At 36.0% G+C, this 17,976-nt stretch overlaps 1 protein-coding gene, 1 long non-coding RNA gene and 1 pseudogene across 2 annotated transcripts; 2 read left to right on the top strand and 1 right to left on the bottom strand.

The window, feature by feature from the left end:
* Positions 1–1,389: 1,389 nt before the first annotated feature.
* LOC129295280 (uncharacterized) lies at positions 1,390–3,704 on the top strand. The gene is made up of 3 exons (XR_008589553.1): positions 1,390–1,565; positions 1,856–2,046; positions 3,298–3,704. It is a non-coding gene; the product is annotated as an uncharacterized LOC129295280 (long non-coding RNA).
* Positions 3,705–12,961: 9,257 nt separating this feature from the next.
* LOC129295274 (actin-11-like) lies at positions 12,962–14,893 on the top strand. The gene is made up of 4 exons (XM_054933774.1): positions 12,962–13,030; positions 13,149–13,542; positions 13,883–14,496; positions 14,590–14,893. The coding sequence occupies exons 1-4, from the start codon at positions 13,022–13,024 to the stop codon at positions 14,653–14,655; spliced, it is 1,083 nt and encodes a 360-aa protein (XP_054789749.1). The 5' UTR covers positions 12,962–13,021; the 3' UTR covers positions 14,656–14,893.
* A 2,104-nt stretch (positions 14,894–16,997) lies between these two features.
* Positions 16,998–17,686, bottom strand: LOC129295272 (serine hydroxymethyltransferase 3, chloroplastic-like; annotated as a pseudogene).
* Positions 17,687–17,976: the final 290 nt, after the last annotated feature.

Below are 17,976 nucleotides of genomic sequence, written 5' to 3'. Positions count from 1 at the left end.
TATTCAAGACATCATCAGTCAGATTACAATTCCATCAACAAGCTAAGGTTCTTTTGTTTGGCAGTAATTTCCACACAATTTCTTCTGGTTTAGAGGTCATCAACACAAAAAGAATGTCAAGATCAACATATTTAGTGAGAACATAATGATAATGCCATTCTTTCTAGGGATCTCCACAACCTTGGATTTAGCATGGGGTAGGGTTTAATTTGTCACCTATTTTCCAATGCCCTGCCCGCGGCTTTTTGTAACAATTCTTGGTCTAAATACACTTAGGAATTGGGTAGCTTTATGAGACATTCAAGTGTTCATAATGACAGGAGATGAATGTGTTGATGCATAAAAAAGTCATGGTAGCATACCAAGGACTAAAAGTGTTGAAATCAGCAAGTAGATCTGAAATTTGAGTCGTGCTAAGGACACTGTCTTTAAAAGTTATTCTGCCATATAAGGTTGATCGTGCGGAAGCTCCTCAACATTAAACAAATACTTCCTACGAAATAAGTAAGGCCACAGAACAAGATATACTTAGCAACACAATACAGAGAATAAGCTTGAGAATTGAAGAGTTTAGTACTAGACACATTGCATTCCCAGACTATATATAGGCAAAGCACATGGAAGACTTTGGCAAAGTAATTAGACATTAGTTTTAAAGAGCATAATAGCACATAAAGTCAATTTATTTGGATGTTTTTTGAAAGTTGAGAAGGTTATGGCAATTAAATATTGTTTAAAGCCATTAACCTATTTAAATGCTAACAATTTAAACACAAAAATTTGGATTTTAACATAAAGATAGGGAGACTAAATTAATTTAATAATTTTACAAAACAGATCCGGTAAAAAGACCTAATGCCTCTTCAACTCATTGATAAGGACGCACAATCCCACTTCTCTTCCAAGTTCATTTTCATTCCTTAGCATATATATACATTAGGAGCTTTTTTCATGTGATCAATATGGGACTTCTCCTTTTGACACAGTTACACAATAATTACAACAAAAAGTACCTGCATAATAAAATTCAGGTAGTTGTTTATAGCATACAGAAGGGCTGGAACAGCAAGAAGAACATCATTGCGAGCTGCCTGCAAATAATAAGATTACGACATAAGAGATAACTATTAAAAAGTTTTCTTGTTTGTTGGTAGGAAAAAGAAAGTGATTAAATGTTAATATTTAATAACTCCCTATGCTTCACTTTTTTTTTTGTCCAATAATCCAAGGGTCTGTTTTTTTTTTTTATGTTCTTTTCTTTGTGTTTTATAGTTTCTGTTTCATGTTGGGCCCAATTTTGTTCATAAATTGGGCTTTTTGTTGTGTACTTGTTGAATAAATTGCCCCTCTTTTAAAAAAACAAACAAAGGAACATTTTTTTTTTTAATCTTTCATCCCAGGTACCACCCCCAGTCTTCCAAACCTTCACACTGCAGTCGTTGCGTTGCTCTTGCTGTGCTGCAACGACGCCACTGGCCACCGGCTAGCTGACGTTGAAGCCCCTTCCACACAACCTCATTGAGATTGAGCCGAACAACTTCTCGCCAATCTCCAATTTCTTCCAGGTGATGGTTGCTTTACTTAGACTACTGCTAGCGACTATTAAATCTTTGCTACTTGGTACTAGTTTATGAATTCAAAAAAAAGTACAATGATTTTATCATCTTGTTTTAGGCATAAATTTGAATTGTGATAATAGAGCATTTATAATGGGATGGCTTTTGGAGAAAGTCTGTCTGATCTTCCCTTTTACAAATTAGTACGAACTTGAATGGGGCGGGGTTCTCCATTTATGTTATTAGTGTCATCTGAGAATTGAGATTGAGAAAAGAAACTTGGGGTTTTCCATGTACAGAAGAAGCAATTTGAACATTGCTTTTAGACAGTACGAGAAGGCCACCATTCACAGTTTTGGGAATGAATAAAAAATTTGGAGGTGGAAGGAAGCCAATGGGGACTCCATCCCTGGCTTGGTCGTCTGTTGTTGTCGTCTTCTCTCTTCTTGCTGGTGCCTCTGTTGTCCATAATATCTATAAGCCTAATCTTGTAAGATTTCATCCTGCCTTTTTCTTTCCAACTGTCTTTAGCTTTTTGACTCCAAATTATGAATTTAGTAAGCTAGAGGATTTTGTTGTGCTTGCTTTGTCTAAACTGGAATTTTGAAAGCTCATGATGATGTTTTATGCATATTTTTTGAGGGGGTGCCTAACTGAAATCTAGACCATTCGAAACATCCCCTTTGAAAAATAATTAAGGGAAGATAACATTGACCTCCTTGATCTAAGGTTTGAATGCAAATTCTTGTGTGAATTTCAATGTTAACAGAGCATATCTATGAATTTTAGACTGAGAAAGGAAAACATTTTAGTGAAAGTTGACTGTGAGAAGCTCCTTCCTTGTAAACAATCCTTATGAACTTGCATCTGGTTTGACTTAAAAGGTTGATACAAGAGGCTACATGAAGATATTGTTACGTATGCTCTGGTAATTTAGTTTAATTGGGATTTAACAGTTTCATTTTATTTTAGTCTGAATTTTAAGAGATATTTTGTTACCTTCACAGTTCAAGGTCAAATTTTGTAATTAGGTATTAGTCTCAAAGGTAAGCAGTTGATCCAAATTGCATATACCGGTTGTTGCAGCTGGGTATTCAAAATTGGATATATGGTTTGACACTGTCCTGTTCATTTTTACTTTGAAATACGGTCACTTGTCCTTTACAATGTTGACATGATGACATAGCATAATTTACACTAAGATAAATTCAGCTTGTAATGTTTTCCTATAATTGCCTGAAAGCAAATTTATATATTTTTGGTCCTCTAAGTATGATGTTAATTTCAACTTTCAACACCATCCAAATGTTTTCTTTTGGTCTTTTGTTTCATCCTGCATGGTTATAAAAATTGATATTACATGTAGGTTTTAGATTATGCAAAAATCAATACTACATTGCCTACGTGGATTTCTAGCATAATATCTCATAAGCTTTGTGGAGGAAGAAGGCTGGGGTTTGGGTTTCAAGACATAAGACGGCACCATTTAGGTTTATTTGATGAGATGTTAGGACACGAAATTGACATGAAAAAATTAGGAAGGAAGTGAGATGAACATAAATTTACGGGGTGAAAAAAAATGTAGCCTTTTGTTGACACCTTTGTTTTGGTTGACAAAATAACCCAAATCTTTCATGTTATCTCCTTCCCTCCCCCCTCCCCCCTGGATTTTTGACTTTGAGTTTGTCCATCTTTCATTTTCCCAGCTATGATTTTAGCTCTTGATCTTTTTTCTCTGTAGACATTGCCTCCAGTTGATGGAGCTGATGGGGCCAAACAGAGAGTTGATGGGAAAGAATGAGTATGTCTTATTTTTGAAAATTTCAACATCTGGAAGATGAACTGATCTTGCAGTGTGAAAGGATACTGACAACATATGCAAGTAAGTGAGCACGATATAAACTTGAGGGCTGATCTCTCCATTTTTTTGGCGGGAATTTTCTTTTTTAATTTTGGAATTTTTCAGAAAGGGACTGTTGTATAAGTATACGAAAATAATAGCTTGTGAGAGCATAATTGGGCATTGTAGAAACATCCAATAACTTAAAAAAGTGATTGGAAGGACGAGAGAGACATATATAACTTTGTCACCAATTGTAATTTTTTCTCTTAGTTGACTGCTTGATTTATTTGTTTATTGCAACATCTTTCCCCCGTTTGAATCCGGCATTATCTTTAACTAACTTAAGAGATTGTGGGTCTTGTAGTTTGAGAGAAATACTGTCGTGACACTGGTTTAATCTTGAAAATTGTTCAAGCATCTAATTCTTCTAATGCTTGGAAAGAATTACTAGAGTTGACTTGTTTAGCAGTCTTTCCTTATAATAATGTGGAGTCTAGTTGATGGGTCCAACACTAGTTCTGGCATAGTCATCGGACCAATTTATCATCTCTAGTCTCCACCGTTCAGATACACTTTGTGGGATTTTCCTGAAGAATCATCACAATGTATTGTAAGGCAATGTTTGGTACACTAAAATGTTTTTTCAAAAGAAATTGTGATTGGTGCATTTTCCATTTTCTTTTTGAATAGCACTTTTCTACTTACCAAATGTTGTATGAGAGACTCCCCCCCCCAAAAAAAAAAAAACCCCAGGTTGGTGGATCTGATCTTGCTTGGGCAATCTCCTACTCTAACCTCCCCATTATATCATGATAGGACTAGCACCAATTACAGCTATTTAAAGAAATTAATGGCAAGAAAATGATGAATATTTCACTGGTATCCTCTATTACGAAGGGAAAATATAGAGAATATACTCACTAATCAACTTTACTCATCTAGTTCCTATTCCAAACGTCAAATAAGAACAAAGAACAAGAAAGAGACCCTCAAACAACTTGGTTTTTGAGAGACCAGGCCCTCTCCCCCAAGGTGATACTACTGCCCACCCTCTCTGTCACTCCCTACTTACTTTTTTACCCCTCCACTACACTGACAGTGTCAAGTTTTGTTATGCACTATGTTTTTCCTACTCTGTCCCTATCTCCCTTGTTCCTAAGTATTTCCCTTAGGCCTTTGCTTGTATACATGGCCTCACATATTGGGAGGCCCAACATTTCCCTTCTTTGCAAGCAACACCTTGTCCTCAAGGTGAAAGTAGGGAAATTGCTCCATTAGCACTTCTGCATCTTCCCAAGCATTCTCATGGTCAGGTAAGTCTTTCCATTTAGTTAAAATCTGCGGCTTTTCATTGTTTGTCCTCCTCACACTCTTAAGTTCTTTTGGCTGAATTTACAGCTCCAGCTCCTCTTTGAGGCCTTTAGGGAGGGGTTGGGCAATGATTGAAATTTTTAGAGCGCTTTTTAGCTGGAGATATATGGAATACATTATGCATTCGAGCTGTTGGAGGTAACTCCAGCTTGTATGTCACTTTGCCAACCCTCTTCAGGATTTTATTAGAGCAAAAAAAATCTGGGTGACAACTTCTCATTAGGTCTTTTGGGTAGAGATTTGTACCTATACAATTTCAGTTTAAGGTAGACAAGATCCCCTTCCTCAAATTAGATTTCCCTTCGGTGTTTGTCTGCTTGATTTTTCATCCTTGCTTGAGCCTTCTCTAGTTGCCCTTTGAGTTCATCCAAAATCAAGTTTCTTTCCTATATTAACTCATCTACTGCCTGGACTCGTGAAGGCTAATTGTTCCATTTCAAAAGTGTCGATGGATCTCTCTTATATAGTGCCTTGAAAGTTGTCGTCTCTGCAGCATTGTGATAAGTGGTATTATACCAATATTCAACCCAAGATAACAATTTAGCCCACCTTTTTGGAGTATTTCTAGCAAAACACCTCAAGTGGGTCTCTAAAGTTCTATTCACCACCTCGGTTTGCCCGTCGGTCTCAGGATGATAGGAAGAGCTATACTTGAGAGTAGTTCCCACCAAGCTAAAGAGCTCTTTCCAAAATTGACTTATAAAGACATGATCTCTATTGGATAGAATAGAATTTGAAAACCTATGCAATTTGATAACCTCTCGTACCATTAATTCAGCCACTTCTCTAGCACTATATGGGTGCGATAAAGGAAGGAAATGCCTATACTTGGTCAAACGATCTACTACTATCAAAATTGTGTCAAAGCGGCCACTTTTTTGTAGCTTCCTTATGAAATCCATACTAATATCTTCCCATGATACTTGAAGAATAGGCAAAGGTTGCAAAAGCCCAAAGGGATTTAAAGCCTCATACTTGTTGCATTGGCAAACTTCACATCTCACCACATACTCTTGAATATCTTTTCTCATACCTTCCCAAAATACCACTATAGCAAGGCTCTTGTAAGTCCTCAAATGGCTCGAGTGGCCTCTCATAGATGAATCATGGAACTCCATAATCAATGTTGGAATTTTCTAGGAATTTCTAGGTAACACTAGCCTTCCTTCAAAATAAATCACCCCTTGCCTCATAGTATACCCTTTTGGTGCTTCCTTCCCTTCTATTAATTGCTACATAATCTCTCAAAGATGTGTATCTTTTGAAATTTTAGCAACCAGCTCATTGATCCCTTCATACTGCCACATGGACACAACCTTTAATTCCATTTCCATATCACGTCTAAATAGTGCATCAGCCACACCGTTTTCTCTACCAGGCTATATTGGATTTAGAATTTATATCGCATAAGTTTTGTCACCTACTTCTTCTGATCAGGTGCTAGGACTCGCTGTTCAAGGAGATATTTGAGGGCTTTTTGGTTTGTTTTTATAATAAAAGTCTGGCTAGACAGGTAATGTTGCCACTTTTTGACTGCTAATACGATTGCCATTAATTCTCGCTCATAAACATAATTTTGTTGGCATTTTTCAAATAACTTCTGACTGAAATAAGCTATAAGTCGTCCTTTTTGCATTAGAACAGCCCCTACTCCTTTCCCCAAAGCATCTACTTCCACTTCAAAAGGCTGGTTAAAATCAAGCATTGTCAAAATAGGCAAAGTTGTCATGGACTCCTTGAGATCTTCAAAGGACTTTTAGGCCTTTTCATCCCATTTAAAGGAGTTCTTTTTGAGTATGTGAGTTAGTGGGGTTGTTATTCTGCTATATCCCTTTACAAACTTGCGATAGTATCCTATAAGACCAAGAAACCCCCTCAACATCCTCAAATTCTTTGGCTCTGGCGATTGCAGCATTGCTGTGATTTTTAAGGGGTCAACTTTCACTCCTTCAGTAGAAATGATATACCCCAAATACTCGATATGGTTCTGCCCAAACAAACATTTCTTTGGATTCACCACTAGTTGATGTTGCTTCAACAGCTGCAGAGTCTTCCTTAGATGTTCCTGATGAGATTTCCTGTCTTTACTTTACACCAGTATATCATCAAAGAATACAAGTGTAAACTTTCATAGATAATCTCTAAAAATGTCATTTATAAGAGATTAAAAAGTAGAAGGTGCATTCATCAAACCAAATGGCATAACCTTGAATTCATAGTAGTCGTCATAAGTGCGAAAGGTCGTTTTGGGTTCAACTCCCTCTTTAATGTGAATCTAATGGTAGCTTGCCTTGAGATCCAGCTTGGTGAAAATTGTTACTCCTCCTAACTCATCAGTAACTCATTAATAGCTGGAATTAAATATTTGTCAAGTATAGTGATACGATTTAGAGCTTTATAATCAATACAGAACCTCCAGCTGCCGTCTTTTTTCTTTACCAGCAACACCAGGCTTGCATAAGGACTTGTGTTGGGTTGTATTATCCCTGCCATCAGCATCTCTTTAACTAGCTTCTCAATTTCAGCCTTTTAGGCATGTCCATACATATATGGTTATGTGTTTGCAAGTTGTGAACCTTCTTTAATGGTTATAGAATAATCATGAGTGCGTCTTGGCAATGATCCCTTATTAGGTTCACACACAGCAAGGAATTCCTCAAGTATCTTAGCTTTATCACCCTGTACAATCGATTGAACTTCCTCATCTTGTTGCTACAAGGTTGTAACTCAATTAAGTACCCCATTATAATCTCACAAATATTTTTTTTAATTATCTAAAGTGAGACTTGGGCTTGCGATAGAAAAGGATCTTCCCTGAGGCATACTTACTGCTTTCCTACTTTTGTTTTCATATGGAGCTACCGCCAATTCATACATGTTTCCCCTAAAGACTCAAGCCACTTAAACCTCAGCACAAGGTCTACGTTACCTAAATTAAACGAATAGAAGTATTGTTCAATCTTCATTCCTTATATCTCTAATTCTACTGTTGGACACTTGAGGTTCGAAAACACTTTTTGCCCATCTCTGACAGTGACAGCATACTGCTTAATGGTCTGGGTTGGAATCTTGAGCTCTTCAACCAGCGCTGCAACCATGAAGTTATGTATGGCACCACAGTCGATTAACACAAAGACACTTCTTCCGCGTGTCTTCCCTTTTAATTTTAATGTTCGTTTACTCGTAAGACCCACTCTAGTAGCCATGATAATTCCATAAACACAAGCTCCTCTTCTTCATTGGGCTCTCATTTTGGTTGCTGCTCCCTCTTCTTCTGGGCAGATTTCCTCGTCCTCTATAACCAAGAGCCTATGCTGTCTATTTTTGCAATTGTGGTTTGGGCCAAACTTCTCCTCACACTTAAAGCATAGGCCTAATTCATGCCTCCTATTTATTTCGACCTTTAAGAGACGCTTGCGTGGCATCACACTCCTACTGCTGCTAATTGACGACATGATAGGGCTCACCTGCTTCACTTGCATCAACTTCATTTCCTTGCTCGCCTTCACTCCCACATCTTTGTCGTTGATGGCACGCTCAGATTGTTGGGCGCCTTCACAATACTGAACTTAGGAGTTATGAGTTTCAGGTCACTCCATTGGCTACCACTAAACGTTTTCGTTGCCTTGCTTCTCTTCTCCTCCATTACCTTTTCCTTAATTTTATTTCTATCCTCCACCTATCCTACATAGTCCATAAGTTCCTTTAGGCTCTTGGGATGCATAAGTCGTATATCAATTCTAATTTCTTCATTTAATCCATTCAAAAAGGCCCCCATTATCATTTCATCAGGTACTATGGATAAAAGGACTAATAGCATTTCAAACTTCTCTCTAAATTCAGCTAGTGTCACTTCCTGCTTAAGCGCCAAAAGACGCTCATGTTCTCCCCCCAATTGCTTACAATGAAACTTGTCTGTCACTTCTCTTTTGAACTCTTGCCATGAATGCACAGGAGTGCGTGTGTCAAGCCATTAGAACCACACTAAGGCTTTTCCTTCTAAAATAACCACAACAGCATCCAACTTTTCCCTTTCTCCAACTCCATTCACTGTGAAGTATCACTCTGCCCTAAAAATCCATCCCAGTGGGTGCTCACTGTCAAATAAAGGAAGTTCGAGTCAGCGGTGTTTAAGGCCTTCATTGTGCCTAGTTCCTTTATGGTCATCAATATTAAACCCTATATCCCTGGTTTCATTCCTTGGCTCATCCTTCGATGGAGCCGGTGGTGGCGAAGGTGGTGGAGGAGGTGGTGGGTTGATAGCTTCTATCGTCTTCTTCAACTCCTCCAACTATCGCAAGATGAGCGTCGGTGAAGCTTCAACACTGGTAAGTTTCTCTATAGTCTCCCCTTGTTTCTTTTGCATTTCTTACACAACCTATTCCAAATGCTCAACTCTTCCCTCCATTCTAATACCAACCATACCCTATAATAGCTGGCTCTGATACCAAAATGATAGGACAAGCACCAATAACTACCATTTAAAGAAATTAATGGTAGGAAAATGATGAATAATTCACTGGTATCCTCTATTATGAAAGGAAAATGTAGAGAATATACTCATTAATCAACCTTACTCACTCTAGTTCATACTCCAAACGTTAAATAAGAACAGAGAACAAGAAAGAGTCCCTCAAACAATCAGGTTTTTGAGAGACCAGGCCCTCTACCCCAAGGTGATACTACTAACTACCCTTTCTGTCACTCCCTACCCCCTGTTTTACCCCTCCACTACACTGATAGTGTCAAGTTTTGTTATGCACTATGTTTTTCCTACTCTGTCCCTATCTCCCTCATTCCTGAGTATTTCCCTTGGGCCTTATACATGGCCCTACATATTAGGAGGCCCAACACATCACTTAATTTAATACTTTAATTCATACCATTGGAGAATGACACATGACAAAAGTGTCTAGTTACCTTCCACATATCATATGGCCTTATAGCAGCTTGTACCTTTAGTCAGTGTTTTCCACTATGGATTTTCTGCAGAAGTGCTGTGGGAGAGAAATAGCACAAGCAAATGACAGCGCATAAGGGCTAAGGCCAATTCATTTACTTATGCAGTAATTTATTTACTGCACAAATTTAGGGTATGTTTGGTTTTTGTTTTCATTTTTTATTTTTAAAAATTGTTTTGCAATATAGTTTGTAAAATTATTTTTCAAAACAAAATAAAAAGAATACTTTTGGTTATGTTAATTTAAAAATTAATTTTATAATTAAAAATTGATTAATAGTGATGGTCATTGCCGATTAATGGTGGTAGCTGATGATAGTAATTGGTTAAGATGATTATAGTTTTCAATAAATCAAATGTAATGTATTTTGGAAGCAAAATAAAATAAAATAAAAATAGCTTTAAGATGTTTCTATTTTTTTTGCTTTTAAAAACATAAAATGAGAACAGTTTTAAAAATAATTAAATTCAAAACATTTGTTCAGACAAATTTTTTAATTTTATTATTTTTAAAAATAAAAAAATGTTTTTAAAACTTGAAATCAAACAAGTCTTTAAACTTGTATGTTTTTTCTTTGCAAATTGTGATTATTAGGTGATGCGAAACAAATCCAATTAAGCTAGTAGTATGGTAGTCATGACTAACATAAAATTCTCTCCAATCTATTATTGTTCAAATAATTGGAAGAGAAAAAAGGCACAGTAGTTGAATCCATTTAACAATAAGATCTGCTACTTGCATATCAACTCATAACTTGTACCATTTTTCCCTGGCTCTTTTTTGTAAAGTGCTTTACAAAAATAAATAAAAAATGGTTTCAATTATAAGGCGTTTTATAAAATTATGTAACAATATTTAATTTTTATCCTTTAGTTTTAATGGTATTATTCAAATTTGAGAAAGTATGATGGCTTTACACAAATGACGAAGTACTTCTTTGATGTTTTGATTGACTGCAACTTTCATGGAATTCTGTATTTGGTTATGGTTGGTGGATCTTGTGTGCCTTGCAATGCAAAACTTATTTATTTCCACAAGATCAAGATAAACTTTATTACTGTCAGGTGCTTGGATCAGTTGATTAAGGGCTAATCTGTCTGAATAAAAGGTCTCAATTTGAGTTTTGGGAACGCATTAATGATTTTTGGTGAGAGGTATGTTTTTGAAAAGGTATTTGCAAGTTGCCAATTAGATTAGCTTAAGTTAAAGACTTGAGATATTGGAGCCCAAAGAAAGAAAACATTATTTATTAAATTCACAGAAAGACATGGCAATTAAAAATTTCTTGCTGAAAGACATGGCAATTAAAAATTTCTTGCTTAACACTGTCAGAAAAATTAGAGATCTTATTATGAGAAAGTAAATGATCACCTTTGACCATGCTCATGAAAAAGCAAATAGATGTGCTGATCTCTTAACCCACCGACTTCCGCATGATACTTTTAATATTATAATTTTTGATGTCCCACCATACATGTAAAAATTTTACTGTTTTATATATGACTAGATTTTAATCTCTTCACACAGTTATACCTTGGTCTTGTAATTCAAAAAAAAAAAAAAAGAATTCCTACTTAGCTATGTTGGTTCACGTCTTTACGGTGAATTTTTGGATGGCTTAGTCTATAAGAATGTTGCTTGTTGTTGTTATTATTATTATTATTATTATAATAACGAGTCGATGATGCTTGGCTTCTGCGCAATAATAACACCAATGTTATTGTGCTCTAGCAAAATAAAAAAGTATTGATTGACTTCTCATTGACGTTGTCATATTAACCTGGGTTCGTAAATGATATCTATCAACTTTTTGATTGCTTTTTTCTTTTGATTATTAACGTTTGCATAAAATAAATGACATTTTAATTTAATATTTTACATTAATGAAATGGTGCAATTTTGAATTTTTTTACAATTTTTTAGAAGAAATATCGTAAAATTATGCAATTTTTTTCATAATTTTAAACAGCATGATTTTTTATTTTAATAAAATGTTGACATAATTTATGTTAATATAATAATATTATTGCTTTTCTTTCCTTTCATATGTATTTTTCACTTTTCATCATTTATGTAACTGTCACCAATATTTTATTATCTAGGTCATTTTTCATTTAAATAATAAAAATTAAATTGATGATTCAAAAAAATTTTAAAAAATTAGATTAATAAAAATTAAATTTTGATTACTAATCTAAATCTAAATCTAAATAAAACTTAATACTTGAAAGGTGAAAAATTTTATCCTCCGTTAATGCGAAGGAATAAAAGGAGCAAGGGCAATAATGTGAATGCACGTGAAGGGAAGATGACCGGAAAACCGGAGGAGAAAGTGTGGAGAAGGAGAGGGGACATCGGACATGGACCCGTTCCCCTCATCCTCCCATTTTCAAAATCTCAAATCTCATCCAACGGCCAACGTTGCTTCTCTCTTCTCTCCTTTCATATATTCCCATTTTCCCACTCCCTCTCTTCCCGTCTCTCTCTCTACACCTCTCTCTCCATCCTCGCCAATCCATCCTCAAGGTCTACTTCTTCTCTTGCTTCGCTTCTCTTACGTTATCATTTCGATCCGCTTCAATGCCTCTTAGATCTGTCCCTTGCATTTCTATTCAGCATTTGATCAAGCATGCATCTTTGTTTTTTATGGTTCTAAGTTTTGATGCCTTGCGGGTTGTTACCTGCATTATGATTTAGACTATGTGTGCGACGTTTATTTCTTCTTTCGTGGTCTGATGTTTGTTGTGGATGGTGATTTGATGTTGTGTGTAAGTCTAGGTTATTTTCAATTGAACGATCTAAAATGTGTTTGCGAGGCGGGTGCTTGACTTTTATCAACTTTTAATGGGGTTGATAGGTCGCATTGTTTCTCACTTTCTTTGTATTTCGTTGTTTTCTTGTTAATGGCTTCAATCTGTTATGATTATAGGTAGCTATAAATTCTTTTTGCAACTGAATGTCAAAATAGTTCGATTTGCAATCTCTGGTTCTGGTTTCTGTGTGGAGTTGTATGTACATTTTCCCATTGAAATGTCATCATTGCTCCTTCGTGGTCATTTGTATCTTATAAAACCAAATAAGGCTACATTTATGGTTATTTTATGATATTTTAATCAGAGTCTTGGTGTTGCACCATCATTTGAGATCTTTCTGGCTTTAATGTCAACTTCTAGTTCGAGTGGCTCTGCTTATAGAAATCATAAACATCTTACTAGTTGTGTATTTAGCAGATAGCAGAAGATGGCAGATGCTGAAGACATTCAACCCTTGTTTGTGATAATGGAACAGGAATGGTCAAGGTATGAAATAGATCTTCTTTTATCTTATTTCCTTTTTTAAATATACCGAGTTACTATCTTTAAATGCCTTTCGCTATGCTTTGGCATGTCTAAAATAACCCATTGCAATGTTCTTCAGGCTGGATTTGCTGGAGATGATGCCCCACGTGCTGTGTTTCCCAGCATTGTAGGCCGTCCTCGTCACACTGGTGTGATGGTTGGCATGGGCCAAAAGGATGCATATGTAGGTGACGAGGCACAATCTAAGAGGGGTATTCTGACTCTCAAGTACCCCATTGAGCACGGAATTGTTAGCAACTGGGATGATATGGAAAAGATTTGGCATCATACATTCTATAATGAGCTTCGTGTTGCCCCAGAAGAGCACCCAGTTCTTTTAACTGAGGCTCCACTCAATCCCAAGGCTAACCGTGAGAAGATGACTCAAATTATGTTTGAGACTTTTAACGCCCCTGCTATGTATGTAGCCATTCAAGCTGTTCTTTCACTGTACGCTAGTGGTCGTACAACTGGTAAGCTGCAGGACATGCTTTGAGCTTTTTGTTGTTGAACTCGACTGAGAGAGTTTTAAGATATTGACTTTTGAGTTGTGACAAATTCCTAAAGTATCTTGAAAGCATATATTATGACATTATATTTAAACATGGGATGGGACTGAAAGTTTTTGTGTTATTCTGCATGATTACACTTAGCTTGATACTTGAAAGAGGATAATGTTCCTCTAGTGCGTTGAGTTGGGACCGTATGAAATAATGAAGAGTTTTACCTTTGTTGGTTCACTATCATATCATGGGCTTTTTTCAAATTTGTCAATTTTCTTTCTGAGGATGACCTAATTTTTTCCCTCTGCAGGTATTGTGTTGGACTCTGGTGATGGTGTCAGCCACACAGTTCCTATCTATGAGGGTTATGCTCTCCCTCATGCCATCCTTCGTCTTGACCTGGCTGGTCGTGACCTCACTGAATACTTGATGAAAATTCTGACAGAACGTGGGTATTCTTTTACCACCTCAGCAGAGCGGGAAATTGTTAGAGATGTGAAGGAAAAGCTAGCTTACATTGCCCTTGACTATGAGCAAGAGCTAGAGACTGCCAAGACCAGCTCTGCTGTGGAGAAGAGCTATGAGTTGCCTGATGGTCAGGTCATCACCATTGGTGCTGAACGTTTCAGATGTCCAGAGGTTTTGTACCAACCATCTTTGATTGGAATGGAAGCAGCAGGCATTCACGAGACAACATACAACTCCATTATGAAGTGTGATGTTGATATCAGGAAAGACCTGTATGGTAACATTGTCCTCTCTGGAGGTTCAACAATGTTCCCAGGCATTGCTGATAGAATGAGCAAGGAGATCTCTGCATTAGCCCCAAGTAGTATGAAGATCAAGGTGGTTGCACCACCTGAGAGAAAGTACAGTGTCTGGATTGGTGGTTCAATTTTGGCATCCCTGAGCACCTTCCAGCAGGTTTGTGCTATTCTTTCCTTCTCTGTTTCTCTTAATGATGTTTTAAGTGTTTCCATTTGATCTCTGATGAGATGCATTGTCTATTGAGAGCAGATGTGGATTGCAAAGGCAGAGTATGATGAATCTGGACCATCAATTGTGCACAGAAAATGTTTCTAAAATGTGAGAATATGGTATGTATCCCAAGGAAGAATTGCAGCTTGCGCCCTATTCATTGTAGTTTTGTTGTCCTTTCATGTTGTCATGCTGGAGTGATGACTGAGAAGGCGGGGATTGTATTGTCACGTTTTCACATTGGTCCAATTCTTTTAGTATTGTATACTTTGACAAGATTTTGACTGTTAATTCTGTGTCTGAATTAGCTTGAATTTTCTAATACACTTGCCTTCCATGTGTTTCCTTTGCATAATTATTGTGAACCCATTTAATTACACATTGCCAGTAAAGGCAATTATCTACCTGGGACATGAGCCACAAGTGTTACGTTGAGGTGATTCTCCCAGGCGCCTAAACTTGTGGCTCTTCTCTGAGTGGTAAAATTAAATTTCTCTTTCACCTTTTTCTGGTTCTTTTACTCCTTGCTTTGACTCCTTACAGCTATGTGCTATTTTACAGTCAATGGTATATGAATAGACCACTGGAATGAGAAATATATCATGCTTTCACTATTGAATTTTTATCTAGAACCCTATGGGCAAAGTTCATATGAAGAGCCTCATTCTAGGATTGATGTCTTGAATTTTATCACTGAACTCTTACCCTTTTCCTACTTCTCCAGAGGCATACGCCTCCTATGTATAACTACGTAAACAGGCAAATCTAGGAAATTCCAGATTCCAGTGAATCCCATCATGCATGCGGCACCAAGGTTCATTTCTTTCAATTGATTTCTCTTACTGGCTTTAGGAGTTTGCTGAACAAATGTGTTAGGCATTTCAATGGTATTCTAAACAGCCCCAAACTGTATATATATCTGGCCACAGCACAGAGAGCATATGCTTGTTTTTGTTGATCTCACTTTCAAACTGTTTTTCTTCATGCTCATGGCCATTGATGTTAATTTCCATCACCAAAATGAATTTCCATAATCTGATCTAATCACCTTGCCATTCACCTATCTTACACGTACAGTTTCAATAGGAATTTTAAAGGATAAAAATTTATCCTTTATATATCTTTGATATGCTCTTTTTGGATCGCACCATGCACGTGACCAATTAATTCACTCTTACTGCTCAAGTGATGAGTGCGTCAACTTCTTTTTCATACAGTTAACTGAGGTAAATACTAAATAATGACCAGGATGGTGAGTAGATTCAGATGTTTGTGTTAATTGGGAGACTTTTTTTTTTGGTCAATTTTTATAATCTCAAGCTTGCTCTAGTTAAGATAGGTCGGCTTTTTTGTTCTCCTCTGTTTTATGAGTAAATGAATGCGTAGGAAAATTACGGTTTTTGCGGGCCCTTTAGTAGTCTGTTGATAGAGATCAATCTTCTATTATTATTTTTTATAAGATGAATCAGGTATTTATGATTAAATTCCTTTTTAGAAGTTAGAAATGAAAGAAAGGAATAAAGTTGAATACGACACCAGTCAGTGAAAGTTGGAATTTAATCCGTGCTTCAATATATGTAATTATTAATAATTCAATTAATAAATGTCATTTCTATTAAATATTGGATGAAACTAGAAATGAGAATGTAAATGACTATAGCAGGGCAAAATCATCATTTTGGGAATCAAATGAAAACAAAATTATGGTGCTGTAATTTCAATTACAATTAAAAATTATATATTTAACATTATAATACTATATTGATTAGCACAAGATCTTATATAAATTGATTTCAAGCGAGAAATTTATATTATTTTATTTTAAAAAATTAATCATTTAGTCCTATTGTTTTGAATAGATTATAACTCAATTTATTTTTATATTTTTAACTTGATTATAATTCAATATTTGAACTTAATTTATCATAACTCAGTTATTAAAGCAATTATAAACATTGTCCTTGAGATTCAAGAAATAATTTTAATCTTCATAATTTTATTTTATTTTTAAATATTAAAACTAATATTTTAAATTATTAGAACTATATGAATTAAATGTACCAAATCAAAATTTAAAGATCAATCGAATCAATTATAAAGATTCAGTTGATCAAAATTAAGGGACCAAATTTTGTTTCCTTAATCTGATGACCTTCATTTTGAACCCCAAGGCTATTTCAGCCCAAGTTTTATCCAAACGTAAAACTTGACTTAATTTGATAGTTAACAAGGGTCCTAGGACTCTAATGGCAGCATTAGAACATTTGCTCTCTAACACTCTAGCAATCATCAGATTGCTCATGCTTTTATTTAATCATAACCTTTTTGTCTACACCATAAAACTTTTGATCATGCATTCAATGATTCAAACTACCAATGACTAACTTTCTATGACCAAACATTTGTCTACTAACTTCCACCCCACAATACAAAATCTATATACCATGTTGATACAATTCCTTTAATATTATTTGATGGATCAAAATTGGCCAACATCCTCTCCCAAAGTGCAATTCAGTATATTACAGTCAACATAAAATTTAACAGTATACAAAATGAAACTCATTTTGGGAACTAAATGAGACATTTTGCCCAGCTTGACCATAAAAGGGGGAAAGATCAAAGAAAATACTTTATTTATTGTATTACCTAAATGAAGCATCTCAATACCCCCTTAAGAGTAGAACAAAATGCAAATCTATCATTTAATACTTCACCACTTAGACTCCAGGAATTGGATACTGAGTAGTGAGTGCTTCAACTTTTTCACGAAGGTTTGAAATTCGGTCTTTCAAAGGAAATTCAGGGGATGACAGAAACTGCATGAAGTCTTGGAGCTTTGTTCCCGGGGCCAGTCGTTTGGCTTCAAGTGCTATTGTATACCCTCATGAATGAAGTCTGCTATTAGAACAAACTCTCTCTCTCCTAGTCCTCTTGTTGTCATTGCCGGCGATCCTATCCGAATGCCTCCAGGAACCAGGGCACTTTTATCACCTGTCATCAAATATAATTAAAAAAAAAAGGGGAAAAAAAAAGAAAAACAGAAACAGGGAAAGAATATGACACAAACAGCATGAGTCTCACCAGGCACTGAGTTTTTATTGAGGGTTATAGAGGCCATGTCAAGAATTTTCTCCACCCGAGCACCATCAATGCCCTAGGGGATGTGATGCTGGTTAATGTATGGCATAGATGACAGGAAGTAAATTTTAACTTCATAAACACTATGTGTGTGTGGGTGTGTGTTGTAATGCCAAGAAAGGAGTACACAACCCCGATATATATATATATTATATATAGACACAACATCATACAACGAAAGTTTGTAAATTCATAGACCCAATAATGACTTTTTAAAAAGCAAGGATAAGTAAACTTTGGCCACCAACAGCATGTCACAGAATTCACGTTTACCTTGCTTAATAG

This window comes from Prosopis cineraria, unplaced genomic scaffold, assembly GCF_029017545.1.
Source record: "Prosopis cineraria cultivar Desert tree isolate PC_DT_omini unplaced genomic scaffold, ASM2901754v1 PC83, whole genome shotgun sequence".
Classification (NCBI taxonomy): domain Eukaryota; kingdom Viridiplantae; phylum Streptophyta; class Magnoliopsida; order Fabales; family Fabaceae; genus Prosopis; species Prosopis cineraria.
This window is presented reverse-complemented; position numbering and strand designations above follow the sequence as displayed.

Bases quoted from the DNA above. Each gene is read 5' to 3' on its own strand.
- LOC129295274 (XM_054933774.1), top strand. The intron at 13,543-13,882 runs GTAAGCTGCAGG...TTCCCTCTGCAG, and splicing joins CGCTAGTGGTCGTACAACTG to GTATTGTGTTGGACTCTGGT. The intron at 14,497-14,589 runs GTTTGTGCTATT...TATTGAGAGCAG, and splicing joins CCCTGAGCACCTTCCAGCAG to ATGTGGATTGCAAAGGCAGA.